The sequence below is a fragment of the Semicossyphus pulcher genome, unplaced genomic scaffold (genome assembly GCF_022749685.1).
Source record: "Semicossyphus pulcher isolate SPU_LCO1_2020_fin unplaced genomic scaffold, fSemPul1.0.p SCAF_2, whole genome shotgun sequence".
In the NCBI taxonomy this organism is placed as follows: Eukaryota; Metazoa; Chordata; class Actinopteri; order Labriformes; family Labridae; genus Semicossyphus; species Semicossyphus pulcher.
Window position 1 is genome coordinate 20,032,406 of NW_027211693.1, and position 20,679 is coordinate 20,053,084.

General features: G+C 44.5%; 5 protein-coding genes across 20 annotated transcripts in view; all 5 read right to left on the reverse strand.

Annotated features, from left to right (window-relative positions):
• LOC138597933 (protocadherin gamma-C5-like) overlaps positions 1-20,679 on the reverse strand; it is a 456,071-nt gene that overhangs the window by 25,383 nt on the left and 410,009 nt on the right. The window lies entirely within an intron of this gene.
• Positions 372-2,943, reverse strand: LOC138598375 (protocadherin gamma-C5-like). The gene has a single exon (XM_069670160.1). It carries the CDS (start codon positions 2,841-2,843, stop codon positions 372-374), a length of 2,472 nt encoding a protein of 823 aa, XP_069526261.1. The 5' UTR covers positions 2,844-2,943.
• Positions 3,821-9,841, reverse strand: LOC138598376 (uncharacterized). The gene is made up of 3 exons (XM_069670161.1): positions 7,369-9,841; positions 7,169-7,233; positions 3,821-6,302 (listed from the first exon to the last, which is right to left on the reverse strand). Exons 1-3 carry the CDS (start codon positions 9,820-9,822, stop codon positions 3,821-3,823), a joined length of 5,001 nt encoding a protein of 1,666 aa, XP_069526262.1. The 5' UTR covers positions 9,823-9,841.
• On the reverse strand, positions 11,228-13,871 carry LOC138598378 (protocadherin gamma-C5-like). Its single transcript, XM_069670162.1, has one exon. The coding sequence runs from the start codon at positions 13,724-13,726 to the stop codon at positions 11,228-11,230; it is 2,499 nt and encodes an 832-aa protein (XP_069526263.1). The 5' UTR covers positions 13,727-13,871.
• LOC138598379 (protocadherin gamma-C5-like) lies at positions 14,577-17,114 on the reverse strand. Its single transcript, XM_069670163.1, has one exon. It carries the CDS (start codon positions 17,112-17,114, stop codon positions 14,577-14,579), a length of 2,538 nt encoding a protein of 845 aa, XP_069526264.1.

The following is a 20,679-nucleotide window of genomic DNA, read 5'->3' on the forward strand; positions in this document are numbered from 1 at the left end:
AGTTCCCACAGTTTAATGCGTTTTCGACAAAGACTTGTCATCTAAGATGTTAATTGATTCACTTGTAAGGGAAAGGTAGAAAAAAACAAAACTCAACTAAAAAAAAATCAGCATAATGAAACTTTATCTTAAAACGCCCAAATCACGTCTAGTGACATACATCGTGATGTCATGTTCAAGACAGTCCGTCTGTTTTATATGAGAAAGAAAATCAAGTCAAACATTTGTGTCATGGACTTTAGTAGAATCAAAACACAATAATTATGAATCTTTGTGCTGCCAAAAATATTGATTAATTTTATACAAGTGATTTAAAACTATTTGTGGTTGGCAGAAATCACAAATAATCACTGAAAAAGTATATGGCGGGTCTATTGTTTTCTGCTCACCTGCTGGCTCTCAAAGGTCCAGGTGCTATCGGGTAAAGACGCATCCAGAACACTGATGACCTCCTTAAAGTCAGTGGTGCTGCTGGGTTTGATCAAAGTGAAATCACTGTACTCTGACATGGGAGACATACAGGACCTGAAGGACTGACTCTGAGACAACATGTCTCCTCCCAGGACCTCCACGTACTTTATGGGTCCATCAGTGTTGAGCTGAATCTGCAGGTTTCTGTTGGGGTTCTTGTAATCGTCAAAGTCGCTGCGTCTCGTGCAACAACTCGCGCTGCTTCTGCTGTTCCTCATGCATTTAACCGCCAAGATGAGAAAAGTCACCAGAGACAACACGGACACCGAGGCCAGAGAGAGGATCAAATAAAGGGTGATTCTGCCGGTTTTCCTGCTGGGCTCGGCCGCTTTCTGTCGCAGGTCTAAGATGGGCTCATGGAGGCCGTCCTCCAGCAGGATGGACACCGTGACGGTGGCGGACTGGACCGGGTCCCCGTCGTCCTTGATCTCTATAAGCAGCCTCTGAGAGGAGTCGTCCTGCTCGGACACAGCGCGTTTAGTCCTCACCTCCCCTGTGTACGGATTGACAGTGAACAGAGAGGCGTCTGTGGCCTCCGACACTTTGTAGGAGATCCACGCGTTATGGCCCGAGTCTGCGTCCACGGCCGTCACCTTGGTAACCAGGTGGCCCGCTTTAGCGGAGCGGGGCATCCTCTGGTGAGAGAGGGAGCCCAGGGCAGCGGAGGAGGGGTAAATAACAGCGGGGGCATTGTCGTTCTGGTCCAGGATAAAAACATGGACAGTGGCGTTGCTGCTGAGAGACGGAGAGCCCTGGTCCTTTGCCTGAACCTGAATCTGAAACACCTTCAGTTTCTCATAGTCAAACGAGTGCATGCTGTAGATGCTGCCGTTATCTGAGTTAATGTAAACATAAGAGGAGACAGACACGTCCTGCACTTTAGAGTCCAGTATAGAGTAAGACACTTTGGCGTTTTCACCAAAATCCAGGTCAGACGCTGATACTGAGTACAGTATAGAGCCTGCTACCCCATTCTCTTTTAAATACACATTATAGGAGGGCTGAGTGAATACAGGAGGGTTGTCATTCACGTCAGTGATGCTGACAGGTATCGTTTTCTTACTGGACAGAGGAGGAGAGCCTGCGTCAGTGGCTGTTATCTCAATATTATATTGTGAGAAACTCTCTCTGTCTAAAGGACCACTGGTAACCAGTGCGTAATTGTTAGAGAATGATGGTTTTAAACTGAAGGGAGAACCTTTTGCAAGTTTTAACGTGACTTTACCGTTATTACCGGAGTCTAGGTCTCGTGCTCTGATTAAAGCTACTACTGTTCCTCTTGGTGCATCCTCTCGCACTGGGTTTGGGTTTGAAGTAAGAACTATCTCTGGAGCATTATCATTGATGTCTATTACAACTATTTGCACTCGACAGTGTCCCTCCATCGGTGGAACTCCTTTATCTTTTGCAGAAATACGTATTTCATGCATTGCACTGCTTTCATAATCCAGCTGCCCAACTAAAATAATTTCACCTGTACCTGAATCCAGCTTAAAAAGAGATAATAGGGATTGGGGTGTGTGATCAGCAAATGCATATTCAATCTCTCCATTTACACCCTCATCTGCGTCTGTTGCTTCAACCTTAACAAGAACAGAACCTGCGATGCTGTTTTCAGGTGCAGTAACATTATACAACGGCCTTTTGAAAACAGGGACATTGTCGTTAATGTCGAGTACAGTTATTATGATTTTCGTGGTTCCAGTTTTAACAGGATTTCCTCCGTCTAATGCTGTCAGTAATAAATGATGGACACTTTGTTTCTCTCTATCAAGTGATTTCTCGAGAACAAGTTCTGGAACTTGTCGGTCACCAGATAGATCTTTCATTTTTAAACTGAAACACTCGTTTTTACTTAGTGTATAAGACTTAACTGAATTAACACCAACGTCCTGATCCTGTGCAGTGTCTAATGGAAAGCGTACGCCTGTGGCTGTAGATTCTGCAATCTTTAATGATCGCTCATCTGTTATAAATATTGGAGAATTGTCGTTGATGTCCCTTATTTCGACTTCTATTCGGTGCAGCTGTAACGGATTCTCCGTTACAACCTGTAAAGGCAGAACACAGCTGTCGCTTTGTCCACACAGAGCCTCTCTGTCTATTCTGTCATTCACCACCAGCTCGCCCTTCCCCGCATCCACACTGAAATACTGCTTACCAGCCTCAGAGTCAACGCGCAGCTTACGGTCATAAATGTCTGATAGTCCCAACCCCAGATCTTTGGCTAGATTTCCTACCACAGAGCTCTGTTTCAGCTCCTCCGGGATGCTGTACCGAGTCTGTCCGTCTATTGTACTCCACAAGAGAAAGAAATGATGCCACCAAAGCGCCTGCCATCTCCAGTCTCGGTATCCCATTGTCTTTGTCATCCCCGGTCCGTTACAATAGGTTATTTCCCATCGAAATATTCGTCAACACAATCCTCCATTTAAAGCCATCGCCAGAAAAACATACTCCAAAATAAATAGATCCTTATACGAGCCGTAGTAGAATATGTATTCCGGACACGTTGTAATAAGCGCATCTCCTCTCCAGCTCTGAGCACTGTGAGGGTTACCGTGGTGAGACTGAATGGGGGGATGGGGTAGATCTCTTTGTACAGTCTTGCACGCTATTGGCTCACAGCATCCATCTCTGCTAACCAATCACAAAGGCCAAACTCTGCTCATAAGGCTGCTGCACTGTCTCACAGACCCCAAGCATTATCAGGGAACGTCGAAATGGGCATTACACTCAGCTGCTGAAAAATATAAGGACTTTAACACAACTACAAATCCACGTGACACTTTATTCTGAAAGGATTGCTGTCAACTAATCATGGCTATAATCATACATGTATAAAATAAATACCTTTTATTTTGAAAATATACTTTGAAAATTAATTCACAAGTCTGACAGACACTGAATGATCTGGAGGCACATTGTGATGATGGGAAGATGCGCAGTGCAGGCTTACTAAAATGAATACATTGTGATCATCAGAAAAAGGTCACTTAGAGTTCCCACAGTTTAATGCGTTTTCGACAAAGACTTGTCTTCTAAGAGGTTCATTACTTCACTTTTAAGGGAAAGGTAGAAAAAAAAATCGACTTAATGAAACTTGCTCTTAAAACGCCCAAATCACGTCTAGTGACACACATCGTGATGTCATGTTCAAGACAGTCCGTCTGTTTTATATGAGAAAGAAAAGCAAATCAAACATTTGTGTCATGGGCTTTAGTAGAATCAAAACACAATAATTATAAATCCTTGTGCTGCCAAAAATATTGATTAATGTTATTAAAGTGATTTAAAACTATTTGTGGTTGACAGAAATCACAAATCACTGAAAAAGTATATGGCGGGTCTATTGTTTTGTGCTCACCTGCTGGCTCTCAAAGGTCCAGGTGCTGTCGGGTAAAGACGCATCCAGTACACTGATGACCTCCTTAAAGTCAGTGGTGCTGCTGGGTTTGATCAAAGTGAAATCACTGTACTCTGACATGGGAGACATACAGGACCTGAAGGACTGACTCTGAGACAACATGTCTCCTCCCAGAACCTCCACGTACTTTATGGGTCCATCAGTGTTGAGCTGAATCTGCAGGTTTCTGTTGGGGTTCTTGTAATCGTCAAAGTCGCTTCGTCTCGTGCAGCAACTCGCGCTGCTTCTGCTGTTCCTCATGCATTTAACCGCCAAGATGAGAAAAGTCACCAGAGACAGCACGGACACCGAGGCCAGAGAGAGGATCAAATAAAGGGTGATTCTGCCGGTTTTCCTGCTGGGCTCGGCCGCTTTCTGTCGCAGGTCTAAGATGGGCTCATGGAGGCCGTCCTCCAGTAGGATGGACACCGTGACGGTGACGGACTGGACCGGGTCCCCGTCGTCCTTGATCTCTATAAGCAGCCTCTGAGATGAGTCGTCCTGCTCGTACACAGCGCGTTTAGTCCTCACCTCCCCTGTGTACGGATTGACAGTGAACAGAGAGGCGTCTGTGGCCTCCGACACTTTGTAGGAGATCCACGCGTTATGGCCCGAGTCTGCGTCCACGGCCGTCACCTTGGTAACCAGGTGGCCCGCTTTAGCGGAGCGGGGCATCCTCTGGTGAGAGAGGGAGCCCAGGGCAGCGGAGGAGGGGTAAATAACAGCGGGGGCATTGTCGTTCTGGTCCAGGATAAAAACATGGACAGTGGCGTTGCTGCTGAGAGATGGAGAGCCCTGGTCCTTTGCCTGAACCTGAATCTGAAACACCTTCAGTTTCTCATAGTCAAACGAGTGCATGCTGTAGATGCTGCCGTTATCTGAGTTAATGTAAACATAAGAGGAGACAGACACGTCCTGCACTTTAGAGTCCAGTATAGAGTAAGACACTTTGGCGTTTTCACCAAAATCCAGGTCAGACGCTGAAACTGAGTACAGTATAGAGCCTGCTACCCCATTCTCTTTTAAATACACATTATAGGAGGGCTGAGTGAATACAGGAGGGTTGTCATTCACGTCAGTGATGCTGACAGGTATCATTTTCTTACTGGACAGAGGAGGAGAGCCTGAGTCAGTGGCTGTTATCTCAATATTATATTGTGAGAAAGTCTCTCTGTCTAAAGGACCACTGGTAACTAATGCGTAATTATTAGAGAATGAGGGTTTCAGAGTAAATGGAGAACCTTTTGGTAGTTTCAGCGTGACTTTGCTATTATTACTGGAGTCAGCGTCGCGTGCATTGAGCAAAGCAACGACTGTGCCACTTGGTGCGTCTTCGCGCACCGCCTGCGGTTCAGAAGTGAGCACAATCTCTGGAGTGTTATCATTAACATCTATTACATCTATCTGGAGACGACAGTGACCCTCCATTACAGGAACTCCTTTATCTTTTGCAGTTATTTCAATTTTATAAGACGTGGCTCTTTCATAATCTAAGTCTCCTTTCAAATGGATTTCACCGGTTAATGGATTTATTTCAAAAACTGATAAGACAGAATCCGGTGTCCTTGAACCAAAAGAGAATTCAACTTCTGCGTTTTGGCCCTCGTCAGCATCAGTTGCTGTAATTCTGATAACAAACGTATCTTTTGGAGTATTTTCCCCGAGCGAAACTTTATACATATTTTTTTCGAAAACTGGAAAATTGTCATTAACGTCAAGCACCGTGACAGTGATCTGTGAGGTACCAGACATGGCTGGGCTCCCCCCGTCTAATGCAGTCAATAGAAGCTGATGAACTGCTTTCTTCTCTCGGTCGAGGGGCTTCTCTAACACTAACTCTGGGATTGTTTTGCCGTCCTCAACTTCCTTCATTTTCAACGTAAAACAGTCATTTTTAACCAACATGTAAGATTTAACTGAATTACTGCCAACGTCCGCATCTTCAGCACTCTCAAGGGGAAAACGAGTTCCAACTGCTACTGTTTCAGATATTTTTAAGGAAAGCTCTTTTGTATGAAAACTGGGCGAATTGTCGTTAATATCTTTTATTTCTACCTCAATCCGATGCAAATTCAAGGGGTTCTCTATTACAACTTGCAGAGGTAGAACACAGCTGGCGCTTTGTCCACATAAAGCCTCTCTGTCTATTCTGTCATTCACCACCAGCTCGCCCTTCCCCGCATCAACACTGAAATACTGCTTACCAGCCTCAGAGGCGACACGCAGCTTACGGTCAAAAATGTCTGATAGTCCCAACCCCAGATCTTTGGCGAGATTTCCTACCACAGAGCCCTGTTTCAGCTCCTCTGGGATGCTGTAACGAGTCTGTCCGTCTATTGTACTCCACAAGAGAAAGAAATGATGCCACCAAAGCGCCTGCCATCTCCAGTCTCGGTATCCCATTGTCTTTGTCATCCCCGGTCCGCTACAATTATTTCCGACAGAGGTAATTTAAAGGCCCACATTTATCATCCATTGCCACGAAGCATCAATCCGAAATAAAAATCCAAAATTGGTGCAAAGCAAAAAGAAAACAAAGATTTTTCGTCTTTAATTCCGAAAAGAGCATGACTCCCTCTCACCCAGCTCGTTGCAGTGCAAGTGTTTATGGTGCTGAGGCTGCATGGGGGAGGGAGTAGATCTCTTTGTACAGTTCTACGTTTCATTGGTGCACAAAATCCATCTCTACCATCCAATAGGAAGGGGGGTGAGCAGTGCTTTAAAGACACAGCCGCCCTGAAAGAATCTGCCTCCATACATTAAGAGTGTGTAAAAATAAATAAAGTCAGCATTTAGATGTCGAAACATCTGACTGGAAAAAGACAAACACCGTCTGTGTTCTGGTTACTTTGGAATAAACAAACTATTTGTGATTGAATAAGAAAAAAATGACAGTATTTTGCAGTTTCCCTGTTATAATAGAGCCCATTCACGGTTTCGCTGTCCATCCGTGTGGTGCTGAAACAACGTATCTCTAATATAAACAAAGGGAGCATTTAAAGATCCTAAAATACAGTTCCATCATTGCAAACTTCAAAAATGTATTCTTTACACAAAGCATGTCCGTGGAGCAGAAACTAATATAAGACAAGGTACAAATGTACAGTATATCACTCTTCGCAAACAGAGAGTATGTGAGCAATAGTGGTCCAGCGTACAAGTGGTGCTGTGTTGACCTAGATGACTTGGTTGAAGTGAGGAAGCAATGACGGACATCACAGTGTTTTGATTCCGTTATTAAACTAACAATAGAAATTAAACCAAGCGATATTACAGAATGATACTATGTACTTTATAAGTGGACTCTGCATAAGTAAAATTCCAGCAACAGCAGACACTATGTTTAGCGACATAGCCTAAAAAACAACAAATAATTAAGACTGATTACGTTTGAAGCACGATTAATACGGCATGTTAGGTTAATATTTCCATTTTGCAAAATGCATGTCCAGTGAAAAAAAACAGAATATCTAGTATTGTTTTCTGCTCACCTGCTGGCTCTCAAAGGTCCAGGTGCTGTCGGGTAAAGACGCATCCAGAACACTGATGACCTCCTTAAAGTCAGTGGTGCTGCTGGGTTTGATCAAAGTGAAATCACTGTACTCTGACATGGGAGACATACAGGACCTGAAGGACTGACTCTGAGACAACATGTCTCCTCCCAGGACCTCCACGTACTTTATGGGTCCATCAGTGTTGAGCTGAATCTGCAGGTTTCTGTTGGGGTTCTTGTAATCGTCACAGTCGCTGCGTCTCGTGCAGCAACTCGCGCTGCTTCTGCTGTTCCTCATGCATTTAACCGCTAAGATGAGAAAAGTCACCAGAGACAGCACGGACACCGAGGCCAGAGAGAGGATCAAATAAAGGGTGATTCTGCCGGTTTTCCTGCTGGGCTCGGCCGCTTTCTGTCGCAGGTCTAAGATGGGCTCATGGAGGCCGTCCTCCAGCAGGATGGACACCGTGACGGTGGCGGACTGGACCGGGTCCCCGTCGTCCTTGATCTCTATAAGCAGCCTCTGAGATGAGTCGTCCTGCTCGTACACAGCGCGTTTAGTCCTCACCTCCCCTGTGTACAGATTGACAGTGAACAGAGAGGCGTCTGTGGCCTCCGACACTTTGTAGGAGATCCACGCATTATGGCCCGAGTCTGCGTCCACGGCCGTCACCTTGGTAACCAGGTGGCCCGCTTTAGCGGAGCGGGGCATCCTCTGATGAGAGAGGGAGCCCAGGGCAGCGGAGGAGGGGTAAATAACAGCGGGGGCATTGTCGTTCTGGTCCAGGATAAAAACATGGACAGTGGCGTTGCTGCTGAGAGACGGAGAGCCCTGGTCCTTTGCCTGAACCTGAATCTGAAACACCTTCAGTTTCTCATAGTCAAACGAGTGCATGCTGTAGATGCTGCCGTTATCTGAGTTAATGTAAACATAAGAGGAGACAGACACGTCCTGCACTTTAGAGTCCAGTATAGAGTAAGACACTTTGGCGTTTTCACCAAAATCCAGGTCAGACGCTGATACTGAGTACAGTATAGAGCCTGCTACCCCATTCTCTTTTAAATACACATTATAGGAGGGCTGAGTGAATACAGGAGGGTTGTCATTCACATCAGTGATGCTGACAGGTATCGTTTTCTTACTGGACAGAGGAGGAGAGCCTGAGTCAGTGGCTGTTATCTCAATATTATATTGTGAGAAAGTCTCTCTGTCTAAAGGACCACTGGTAACCAGTGCGTAATTGTTAGAAAATGAGGGTTTAAGAGTGAAAGGAGAACGTTTAGGAAGTTCTAACGTGACTTTCCCGTTATCACCGGAGTCAAGGTCTCGGACGCTGAGCAAAGCTACTACTGTGCCACTGCGAGAGTCTTCGGGGACAGAGGTGGGTTTAGAAGTCAGCACAATTTCTGGAGCGTTATCATTTACGTCTAAAACATCCACCTGCACACTGCAGTGACCCTCCATTTTGGGGATACCTTTGTCTTTGGCACTAATGTCTATTCGATATGAGGTTTGAGTTTCGTGGTCGAGCTGGTTTTTCAAAAATATTTCTCCCGTTACAGGATCTATGTGAAATAATGACAGCACTGATGGTGGTGTGTGTATGCCAAGAGAGTACTCAATTTCTCCATTTGGACCCTCATCTATGTCCGTGGCTTTTGTTGAAATTACGAAGGAGCCATTTGTACTGTTTTCTTGAATAGCAACTTTGTAAAGAGAGTTTTCGAATAAGGGCACATTGTCATTATTATCAAGAACATTTATGGTTATTTTTGAAGTACCAGACCTGACCGGATTGCCTCCGTCCAAAGCAGTAAGAAACAGATTGTGAGTTGCTTTTTTCTCTCGATCTAACGACTTATTTAATACCAATTCTGGTATTTTTCGTCCATTTTCAATTTCTTTAACTTTTAAAGTGAAGCATTCATCTTTGCTTAGCGTGTAGGTCTTTAACCCGTTACTGCCAACATCGGGATCCTCTGCACTCTCTAAAAGGAAACGCACACCTACAACGGTGGATTCAGCTATTTCTATTATGTGTTCGCTTTTTAGGAAACTAGGAGCATTGTCATTAACGTCTCTTATTTCCACTTCTATCCGATGTAACTGCAGCGGGTTCTCTATTACAACCTGCAGAGGTAGAACACAACTGGCGCTTTGTCCACATAGAGCCTCTCTGTCTATTCTGTCATTCACCACCAGCTCGCCCTTCCCCGCATCCACACTGAAATACTGCTTACCAGCCTCAGAGGCGACACGCAGTTTACGGTCAAAAATGTCTGATAGTCCCAAACCGAGATCTTTGGCTAGATTTCCAACCATAGAGCCCCGTTCCAGCTCCTCCGGGATGCTGTAACGAGTCTGTCCGTCTATTGTACTCCACAAGAGAAAGAAATGATGCCACCAAAGCGCCTGCCATCTCCAGTCTCGGTATCCCATTCTCTTTGTCATCCCCCGTCCGTTAAAATACGACCTTATTTCCCATAGAAATACTGTTCACAATACCGAAGTCAATGTGAAAATCCACGGACGAGGAAATGGTTGTACTCCAAAAAATCCCATCTTTGTATATCATGTGATCCAAGTTAAATGTACGTTATTTAATCTAGTGTTTAAACGCATCCTCCTCTCGTCTCGAGCTCGAAGCAATGTACTGGCTACAGTGTTGAGGACGGATGGGGGAGGGAGTAGATCTCTTTGTACAACTCCTAATGCTATTGGTGCACAGCATCTACCCTACATCCAATAAGCTTGCAAAAAGAAATGTGCTGCAGACCCAGCACAGTAATGCAAAAGGGAATGAAATGGCACAATAGGGCGCTCATTTCAATTAACAATTACAATAAATTGGAGGCGTTTATTAGAAAAAGGAGAACTTATTTTATCAATAACTGCAAACTATTTTATAATCTTTTTCTGCCATTACAGTCACCTTATGTTTGCAGGGTTTCTTATAATAAAACACACTTAAATAAAAAGAAATACCAAATGGAACATTCGACTTTTAGTAAATGCTGAATTTGAGTTAAGTAAGTTGCAGTAGAGTGAATGACTGGCATGTCATCACAGTATATTGTTTTGCTTATTTCTCAGAGCTGTTTGAATCAGAAAATAATCTAGTCTCTAAACAGACGGCCACATAAAACCCCACATCAACTAATGGTAGTCAAAGTAACTCTGAAAGCACGTGACAATTGTCATGCTGATAACACGTTTCAATACGGTGATCACGAACATCACATCAACGATTCAGTCATCATCAGGTTGGTTCTGATTCGCCTTCATAACAACTGATATTTTAGTGCATCATAATCTACATCAGCCAGCTGCTCCTGATGCACACACAAAGCCATGTCATTATGTAGTTACAAAGTTGTGTTACATTTGTGTCGAAATAGTACGTCCAAGACAACAACAACAAAAACATTTACGTAAACAAAGTTAAATTACTTTTCAAATTATAAACTTGAGTTTGATACTGATTTAGAAATGTGTAAGAATCATATCAAAGCAAATGCCGACAGGAATGACATGCAAAAAACTGCAGAAAATTGAGGGACTCGTGTTAGAATGTATATAGGTCAGAGTCGCTGTCCACACATGTGGTGCTGAAACGCTTAGCACGAAAAGCCATTCAACATATACAACACTCGTCAGGACTAATCATACAGTTGAAGTAAACGAGACAGTTCAGCATTTTGTATTTCGATGTGATTCTTATATTTTGGTTTTTAAAACAAGTCTAAATATAAGTTAATAATAGTGAAACTAATTTAATAGTTGTGATTTCTCACTGTGCAGACAAATGTGCTTTGTTTGTGATTACTGTAGCGTCTGTAGAAAACAGTATATGTTATCATTTGTTAGACTCTCTGCTCACCTGCTGGCTCTCAAAGGTCCAGGTGCTGTCGGGTAAAGACGCATCCAGTACACTGATGACCTCCTTAAAGTCAGTGGTGCTGCTGGGTTTGATCAAAGTGAAATCACTGTACTCTGACATGGGAGACATACAGGACCTGAAGGACTGACTCTGAGACAACATGTCTCCTCCCAGGACCTCCACGTACTTTATGGGTCCATCAGTGTTGAGCTGAATCTGCAGGTTTCTGTTGGGGTTCTTGTAATCGTCACAGTCGCTGCGTCTCGTACAGCAACTCGCGCTGCTTCTGCTGTTCCTCATGCATTTAACCGCTAAGATGAGAAAAGTCACCAGAGACAGCACGGACACCGAGGCCAGAGAGAGGATCAAATAAAGGGTGATTCTGCCGGTTTTCCTGCTGGGCTCGGCCGCTTTCTGTCGCAGGTCTAAGATGGGCTCATGGAGGCCGTCCTCCAGCAGGATGGACACCGTGACGGTGGCGGACTGGACCGGGTCCCCGTCGTCCTTGATCTCTATAAGCAGCCTCTGAGATGAGTCGTCCTGCTCGGACACAGCGCGTTTAGTCCTCACCTCCCCTGTGTACAGATTGACAGTGAACAGAGAGGCGTCTGTGGCCTCCGACACTTTGTAGGAGATCCACGCGTTATGGCCCGAGTCTGCGTCCACGGCCGTCACCTTGGTAACCAGGTGGCCCGCTTTAGCGGAGCGGGGCATCCTCTGATGAGAGAGGGAGCCCAGGGCAGCGGAGGAGGGGTAAATAACAGCGGGGGCATTGTCGTTCTGGTCCAGGATAAAAACATGGACAGTGGCGTTGCTGCTGAGAGACGGAGAGCCCTGGTCCTTTGCCTGAACCTGAATCTGAAACACCTTCAGTTTCTCATAGTCAAACGAGTGCATGCTGTAGATGCTGCCGTTATCTGAGTTAATGTAAACATAAGAGGAGACAGACACGTCCTGCACTTTAGAGTCCAGTATAGAGTAAGACACTTTGGCGTTTTCACCAAAATCCAGGTCAGACGCTGATACTGAGTACAGTATAGAGCCTGCTACCCCATTCTCTTTTAAATACACATTATAGGAGGGCTGAGTGAATACAGGAGGGTTGTCATTCACATCAGTGATGCTGACAGGTATCGTTTTCTTACTGGACAGAGGAGGAGAGCCTGAGTCAGTGGCTGTTATCTCAATATTATATTGTGAGAAACTCTCTCTGTCTAAAGGACCACCGGTAAGCAGCTCATAATTATTAGAGAACGATGGTTTCAGTATGAAAGGAGAACCTTTTGGAAGCTTTAAGGTCACTTTACCGTTAATACCAGAATCAAGGTCTCGTGCACTGATTAAAGCCACTACTGTGCCACTTGGTGCGTCCTCGCGTACAGGACTGGGTTTGGAAGTCAGAACTATTTCTGGAGCGTTATCATTTATGTCCTCTACGTCCAACTGTACACGACAGTGACCCTCCATTTCGGGAGTTCCTTTGTCTTTCGCAGTTATATCGATCACGTAGGATTTAGAACTCTCATAATCTAATGCTCCCTTTAAAACGATCTCTCCTGTCATGTCGTTTATTTCAAATGTTGATGACACAAAGTCCGGAGTGCGAGACCCAAAAGAATATTTTACTTCACCATTAAGACCATCATCAGCATCGGTAGCTGTAAGTTTGATTACAAAGGTTCCTTTGGTGCTGTTTTCCTTTAAAGAAACTTTGTACTCATTTTCATTGAACTTTGGAAAATTGTCGTTATTATCAAGTACAGTGATGATAATCTTACAGGTTCCCGATGTGACTGGGTTTCCCCCATCTAATGCTGTCAACAGCAGTTGATGGTGAGCATTCTTTTCACGGTCTAAAGGTTTCTCCAAAACTAATTCTGGGACCGCTTTACCATTTTTGGTGTCTTTCAATTTTAGAGAAAAATAATCGTTTTTGCTTAAAGAGTACGTTTTCAAAGAATTGCTTCCAACATCAGGATCCTCCGCGCTCTCCAAAGGAAAACGGGTGCCAACAGCGGCTGATTCTGCTATTTTCAAAGATAATTCATTTGAAAGGAAACTAGGAGAATTGTCATTTATGTCTCTTATTTCCACTTCAATTCGATGAGACTGCAAAGGATTTTCAACAACCACTTGCAGAGGTAGAACACAGCTGGCGCTTTGTCCACATAAAGCCTCTCTGTCTATTCTGTCATTCACCACCAGCTCGCCCTTCCCCGCATCCACACTGAAATACTGCTTACCAGCCTCAGAGGTGACACGCAGCTTACGGTCAAAAATCTCAGAAAGCCCCAACCCCAGATCTTTGGCTAGATTTCCTACCACAGAGCCCTGTTTCAGCTCCTCCGGGATGCTGTAGCGAGTCTGTCCGTCTATTGTACTCCACAAGAGAAAGAAATTATGCCACCAAAGCGCCTGCCATCTCCAGTCTCGGTATCCTATTGTCTTTGTCATCCTTGGTCCGCTATAACACATTAATTCCAATCGAGGCGTTGTTTATAACAATGTTGGAATCCCTGATAGTAGAAAATGTCCCCAAAGAAAAAATGCCACTATGTTTGAGCATGGTTGTAAGCTAAAATGCATATGTTGAAATCGCAGAAAATACGAGCCCATTTCTGCCTCTGTCCTCGAGCTCTATTCATTCTAAGTGTTTCAGCGCTACGGCTGCATGGGGGCAGGGACTAGATTGCTTTGTACAGTGTTGCTTCCTATTGGTGCACAGCATGTATATCCACCATCCAATGAGAGGGGAACTGATCGACTCTCTTAAAGTGGCAGCATCTATTCTGCGAGTAAGCTTTCACGGGTGATTGTTACAAATAAGTTATTATTAAACACTATGAGAAAACCGGTTTTCTTGCAAAACATAAAACATAAATTAAGTCCATCTTGCAGCCAGAGATTTAAATAACTTGAGAGATTAAATGAAATGTTGCATTAAAGAAAAAGACAGAAAAGAATAAAAAAAAATTCGAACGTTATCCACGGTCATTATCATTGTACAGAGTAAATGAATGAACACTGTTCAGAAGCTACAAGATCGTCACTGCATTTCACAGTCGCTGTCCGCTGTGGTGGTGCTGAATAGTTCAGATGTATACGTGTTACAATAAATGTTTATCTGCCTTTAAAAGGAATATTTTAACCGTCTTTGTAAAAATATCATGCACCTTTAATTTTTTTTCCCTAAATGGAATTTTAGAGAAGACAGAGAGAGAAATAGACAGACAGACAGACAGACAGACAGACAGACAGACAGATAGATAGAGAGAGAGACAGAGAGATAGATAGATAGATAGATGTTTGCTGTTTGTTTCCTGTACTAAATAAAAAAACACCCGTATCTTTTCTGAGTCATTAAAATCAATTGATGATTTCTGCTCACCTGCTGGCTCTCAAAGGTCCAGGTGCTGTCGGGTAAAGACGCATCCAGTACACTGATGACCTCCTTAAAGTCAGTGGTGCTGCTGGGTTTGATCAAAGTGAAATCACTGTACTCTGACATGGGAGACATACAGGACCTGAAGGACTGACTCTGAGACAACATGTCTCCTCCCAGGACCTCCACGTACTTTATGGGTCCATCAGTGTTGAGCTGAATCTGCAGGTTTCTGTTGGGGTTCTTGTAATCGTCAAAGTCGCTGCGTCTCGTGCAGCAACTCGCGCTGCTTCTGCTGTTCCTCATGCATTTAACCGCCAAGATGAGAAAAGTCACCAGAGACAGCACGGACACCGAGGCCAGAGAGAGGATCAAATAAAGGGTGATTCTGCCGGTTTTCCTGCTGGGCTCGGCCGCTTTCTGTCGCAGGTCTAAGATGGGCTCATGGAGGCCGTCCTCCAGCAGGATGGACACCGTGACGGTGGCGGACTGGACCGGGTCCCCGTCGTCCTTGATCTCTATAAGCAGCCTCTGAGATGAGTCGTCCTGCTCGGACACAGCGCGTTTAGTCCTCACCTCCCCTGTGTACAGATTGACAGTGAACAGAGAGGCGTCTGTGGCCTCCGACACTTTGTAGGAGATCCACGCGTTATGGCCCGAGTCTGCGTCCACGGCCGTCACCTTGGTAACCAGGTGGCCCGCTTTAGCGGAGCGGGGCATCCTCTGATGAGAGAGGGAGCCCAGGGCAGCGGAGGAGGGGTAAATAACAGCGGGGGCATTGTCGTTCTGGTCCAGGATAAAAACATGGACAGTGGCGTTGCTGCTGAGAGACGGAGAGCCCTGGTCCTTTGCCTGAACCTGAATCTGAAACACCTTCAGTTTCTCATAGTCAAACGAGTGCATGCTGTAGATGCTGCCGTTATCTGAGTTAATGTAAACATAAGAGGAGACAGACACGTCCTGCACTTTAGAGTCCAGTATAGAGTAAGACACTTTGGCGTTTTCACCAAAATCCAGGTCAGACGCTGATACTGAGTACAGTATAGAGCCTGCTACCCCATTCTCTTTTAAATACACATTATAGGAGGGCTGAGTGAATACAGGAGGGTTGTCATTCACATCAGTGATGTTGACAGGTATCGTTTTCTTACTGGACAGAGGAGGAGAGCCTGAGTCAGTGGCTGTTATATCAATATTATATTGTGAGAAACTCTCTCTGTCTAAAGGACCACTGGTAACCAGTGCGTAATTGTTAGAAAACGATGGTTTTAGGGCAAATGGGGTTTTCTTGGGGAGCTGTAATGTTACTTTCCCGTTAATCACGGAGTCAAGGTCTCGGGCACTTAGCAAAGCTACCACGGTTCCATTAGGAGAGTCTTCGCGCACTGGCTTTGGGCGAGAGGTGAGAATTATTTCTGGGGCATTATCGTTAACATCTAAAACTTCTACATGCACAGTGCAATGTCCCTCCATTCTCGGACTTCCTTTATCTTTCGCACTTATGTCTAATTCATAATTTGCAGTTTCTTCGAAATCTAGTTTTCCTTTAAGAAATATTGTTCCTGATGTTTGATCAATAGTAAAAACAGAAAGAACAGCATCTGGTGTGTGAGCTCCAAATGAGTATTCTATCTCTCCGTTTTGGCCATAATCCATATCTGTCGCTTTTGTTTGTACTATCAATGCGCCTTCTGCAGCATTTTCACTTACAGATACTTTATACATCTTTTTTTCAAAAGCTGGGACGTTATCGTTGATGTCGAGGACTGTAATAGATAACTGAGCGGTTCCTGACCTCACTGGGTTGCCTCCATCTAGAGCTGTCAACAGAAGCTTATGAACAGCCTTTTTCTCTCGATCTAATGTTTTTGCTAAAATCAATTCAGGGACCTTCCTTCCACCGGCAACTTCTATTACTCTAATAGTAAAACATTCATCTTTACTGAGAGTGTATGACTTCAATGAATTGCTGCCAACATCTGGGTCTATGGCGCTCTCTAAGGGAAAATTTACCCCTACAGCCGTTGATTCTGCAACCTCCAATCTGATATCATTTGATGGAAATCTAGGCGCATTATCATTAATGTCTTGTATTTCTACCTCAACACGAAACAGTTGTAATGGGTCTTCAATTACAACCTGCAGAGGTAGAACACAGCTGGCGCTTTGTCCACACAGAGCCTCTCTGTCTATTTTGTCATTCACCATCAGCTCGCCCTTCCCCGCATCCACACTGAAATACTGCTTACCAGCCTCAGAGGCGACACTCAGCTTACGGTCAAAAATCTCAGAAAGCCCCAACCCCAGATCTTTGGCTAGATTTCCTACCACAGAGCCCTGTTTCAGCTCCTCCGGGATGCTGTAACGAGTCTGTCCGTCTATTGTACTCCACAAGAGAAAGAAATGATGCCACCAAAGCGCCTGCCATCTCCAGTCTCGGTATCCTATTCCCTTTGTCATCCTTGGTCCGCTATAACACATTAATTCCAATCGACATAATGTTTTGAAAAAAGCTGTAATCCATCGCTGTAGATGTTAATCCAAAAAAATAAGATCCGCATTTACTGCCCATAGCTGTAGTCGGAATTAAAAATGATCCACATTATAAAATACGAGCTCATTGTTGTCTCTCTCCAACAGCTCCATGCATTCTACGTGTTACAGCACTGGTGCTGACTGGGGGCAGGGACAAGATTGCTTTGTACAGTTCTGAATCCTATTGGCGAACAGCTTCCACCTCTACCATCCAATGAGAGGGGAACGGATCGACACTCTTAAAGTGGCAGCATCTTTTCTCTGTGCTACCCTTCACTTTAACAAGAGGCTATTACTTTAAGACTTATGGGACGTCCACAATGTAATGGTAGAATGTCACTATTAAATAGGCTTCTAAGAAAGAACAAATAATGATAAAGAAAGAAAAGAAAAAAGAATACTGCAACTTTAGATGTCAACAATCACAATCTCCACAGTGGGAAAATATTTTTTTAAATCAATCAATTCAAAACAAAACAAGTGTAGGGACTTAAATATTTTCTTAAAGAGATGGTAAACATTAGAGGCTAAATACGCGCTTAAACTCATACGATAATAGGCACGTAAGCTTCCTGCATTCTTCAGAGAGACGCTGTCCACCATTGGTGGTGCTGACATGTTCTGAAATGGCTCGATAAATGTGTGCGTGTGAGATAACATTGACAGACATCTTCACTGTTATTATTTGAACTGCGTCTGCTAAGTCTTGCATACAATCATGTATCCATTATTTAAACACTGGATAGATGAATAGATGGGTGGATTCAAGGATATTGGAACTATTGGTCACAAAATGCAACATTTAGTTCTGGTAGTAAATAACAAATGACAATGCTAATTTCTTCTCACTTATCTTCTCAATCTAAGTACAGTGTTTTTTCTGCTCACCTGCTGGCTCTCAAAGGTCCAGGTGCTGTCGGGTAAAGACGCATCCAGAACACTGATGACCTCCTTAAAGTCAGTGGTGCTGCTGGGTTTGATCAAAGTGAAATCACTGTACTCTGACATGGGAGACATGTAGGACCTGAAGGACTGACTCTGAGACAACATGTCTCCTCCCAGGACCTCCACGTACTTTATGGGTCCATCAGTGTTGAGCTGAATCTGCAGGTTTCTGTTGGGGTTCTTGTAATCGTCACAGTCGCTGCGTCTCGTGCAGCAACTCGAGCTGCTTCTGCTGTTCCTCATGCATTTAACCGCTAAGATGAGAAAAGTCACCAGAGACAGCACGGACACCGAGGCCAGAGAGAGGATCAAATAAAGGGTGATTCTGCCGGTCTTCCTGCTGGGCTCGGTCGCTTTCTGTCGCAGGTCTAAGATGGGCTCATGGAGGCCGTCCTCCAGCAGGATGGACACCGTGACGGTGGCGGACTGGACCGGGTCCCCGTCGTCCTTGATCTCTATAAGCAGCCTCTGAGAGGAGTCGTCCTGCTCGGACACAGCGCGTTTAGTCCTCACCTCCCCTGTGTACAGATTGACACTGAACAGAGAGGCGTCTGTGGCCTCCGACACTTTATAGGAGATCCACGCGTTATGGCCCGAGTCTGCGTCCACGGCCGTCACCTTGGTAACCAGGTGGCCCGCTTTAGCGGAGCGGGGCATCCTCTGATGAGAGAGGGAGCCTATGGCAGCGGAGGAGGGGTAAATAACAGCGGGGGCATTGTCGTTCTGGTCCAGGATAAAAACATGGACAGTGGCGTTGCTGCTGAGAGAAGGAGAGCCCTGGTCCTTTGCCTGAACCTGAATCTGAAACACCTTCAGTTTCTCATAGTCAAACGAGTGCATGCTGTAGATGCTGCCGTTATCTGAGTTAATGTAAACATAAGAGGAGACAGACACGTCCTGCGCTTTAGAGTCCAGTATAGAATAGGAGATTTTCGCGTTGTCACTCAAATCAGGATCAGACGCTGATACTGAACACAAAACCTTCCCAGGAGCATGGTTCTCTTTTACATAAATCACATAAGAAGGTTGGGAGAAAACTGGTGGGTTGTCATTTACGTCCAACAATTTAACAAGTATTATCTTCTCACTCGATAATGGGGGTTTTCCAGAATCGGTGGCTCTTATTTTAACACTATACTGGTCGTTTTTTTCACGGTCAAGTGGCTCATTCGTCACTAATGAGTAATGGTTAGAGACCGATGGATTTAACTTAAAGGGGGATTTTGAAGGCAAGCTCAACGTTATTTTACCATTGTCACCCGAATCTGGATCTTTTGCACTGATCAAGGCAATAACTGTTCCTATTGCAGAATCTTCCGGAACAGGTGTAGTTAAAGATGTCACAATTATTTCAGGAATGTTATCATTGATGTCCACTACTTTAATTTCGACGCCACAGTGCCCATCCATCTTAGGGTTACCTTTGTCTTTTGCAGTGATATCAAATCTATGGAATGAGTTAGTTTCATGGTCTAACAGTCCTTTGACAACAATAGCTCCAGTAGAAGGAACAATGTCAAATAATGATAAAATCAGATCAGTGGTTTGCTCTGCAAAAAGATATTCAATTTCTCCGTTTAGTCCCTCGTCCGCATCTGTAGCTTTGACATGCAGTATTTCGGTTCCAGGTGTTGCCTTTTCACTAACATTAGCCTCATATACCTGTCTCTCAAATTGTGGAGCATTATCATTGTTGTCTAGTACTATGACTGTAATTTCAGTCGTACCTGAGCGCGCTGGATCTCCACCATCTACAGCGGTGAGGATAAGATTGTGCACAGGCAGCTTTTCGCGATCCAGTGGTTTTTCAAGCACCAGTTCAGGGATTTTTCTACCGTCCTTGTGGTTTTTAACAGTCAATTTGAAATTGTCATTTTTGCTTATGAGGTAAGAACGCACTGAATTGGCACCGACATCTGCATCTTGGGCGCTTTCTAAAGGAAATCGCGCCCCTGGATTAACCAGCTCTGCAATATTCAGCACCTTCTCTTTAGTGAGAAAACTAGGAGAATTATCGTTTGTGTCCTGTATTTCAATCTCGACTCTATGAAGCTGTAGGGGGTTATCTATTACTAGTTCCAGAGGCAACACACATGACGGTCTTTGTCCACACAGTTCCTCCCTATCCATCCTATCAATCACCACCAGTTCTCCCTTCCCCAAGTCCACACTGAAGTACTGCTTACCAGCCTCCGAGGTAATCCGCAATTTACGTCGATACAGTTCAGATACAACCAATCCCAAATCTTTGGCTAGATTTCCGACCACAGAGCCCTGTTTTAGTTCCTCCGGGATGCTGTAGCGAGTCTGTCCGTCTATTGTACTCCACAAGAGAAAGAAATGATGCCACCACAAAAACACCTGCCATGCAGGCAGTTTGTTCCGCATTATTCCTCGTTCCATAAATCCCATATCTTTTCACTCCAATCCCGACTTCTTAACTGATTAGGTATAGAAGGTCTATTATCCAATGTAAATGCGTCCTCATACATAACAGTGACAGTCATGCTTTGTGTCTGCATATGCATCCCTCTCCTCCTGTGCAGAACATTGTAATGGTTAAGAC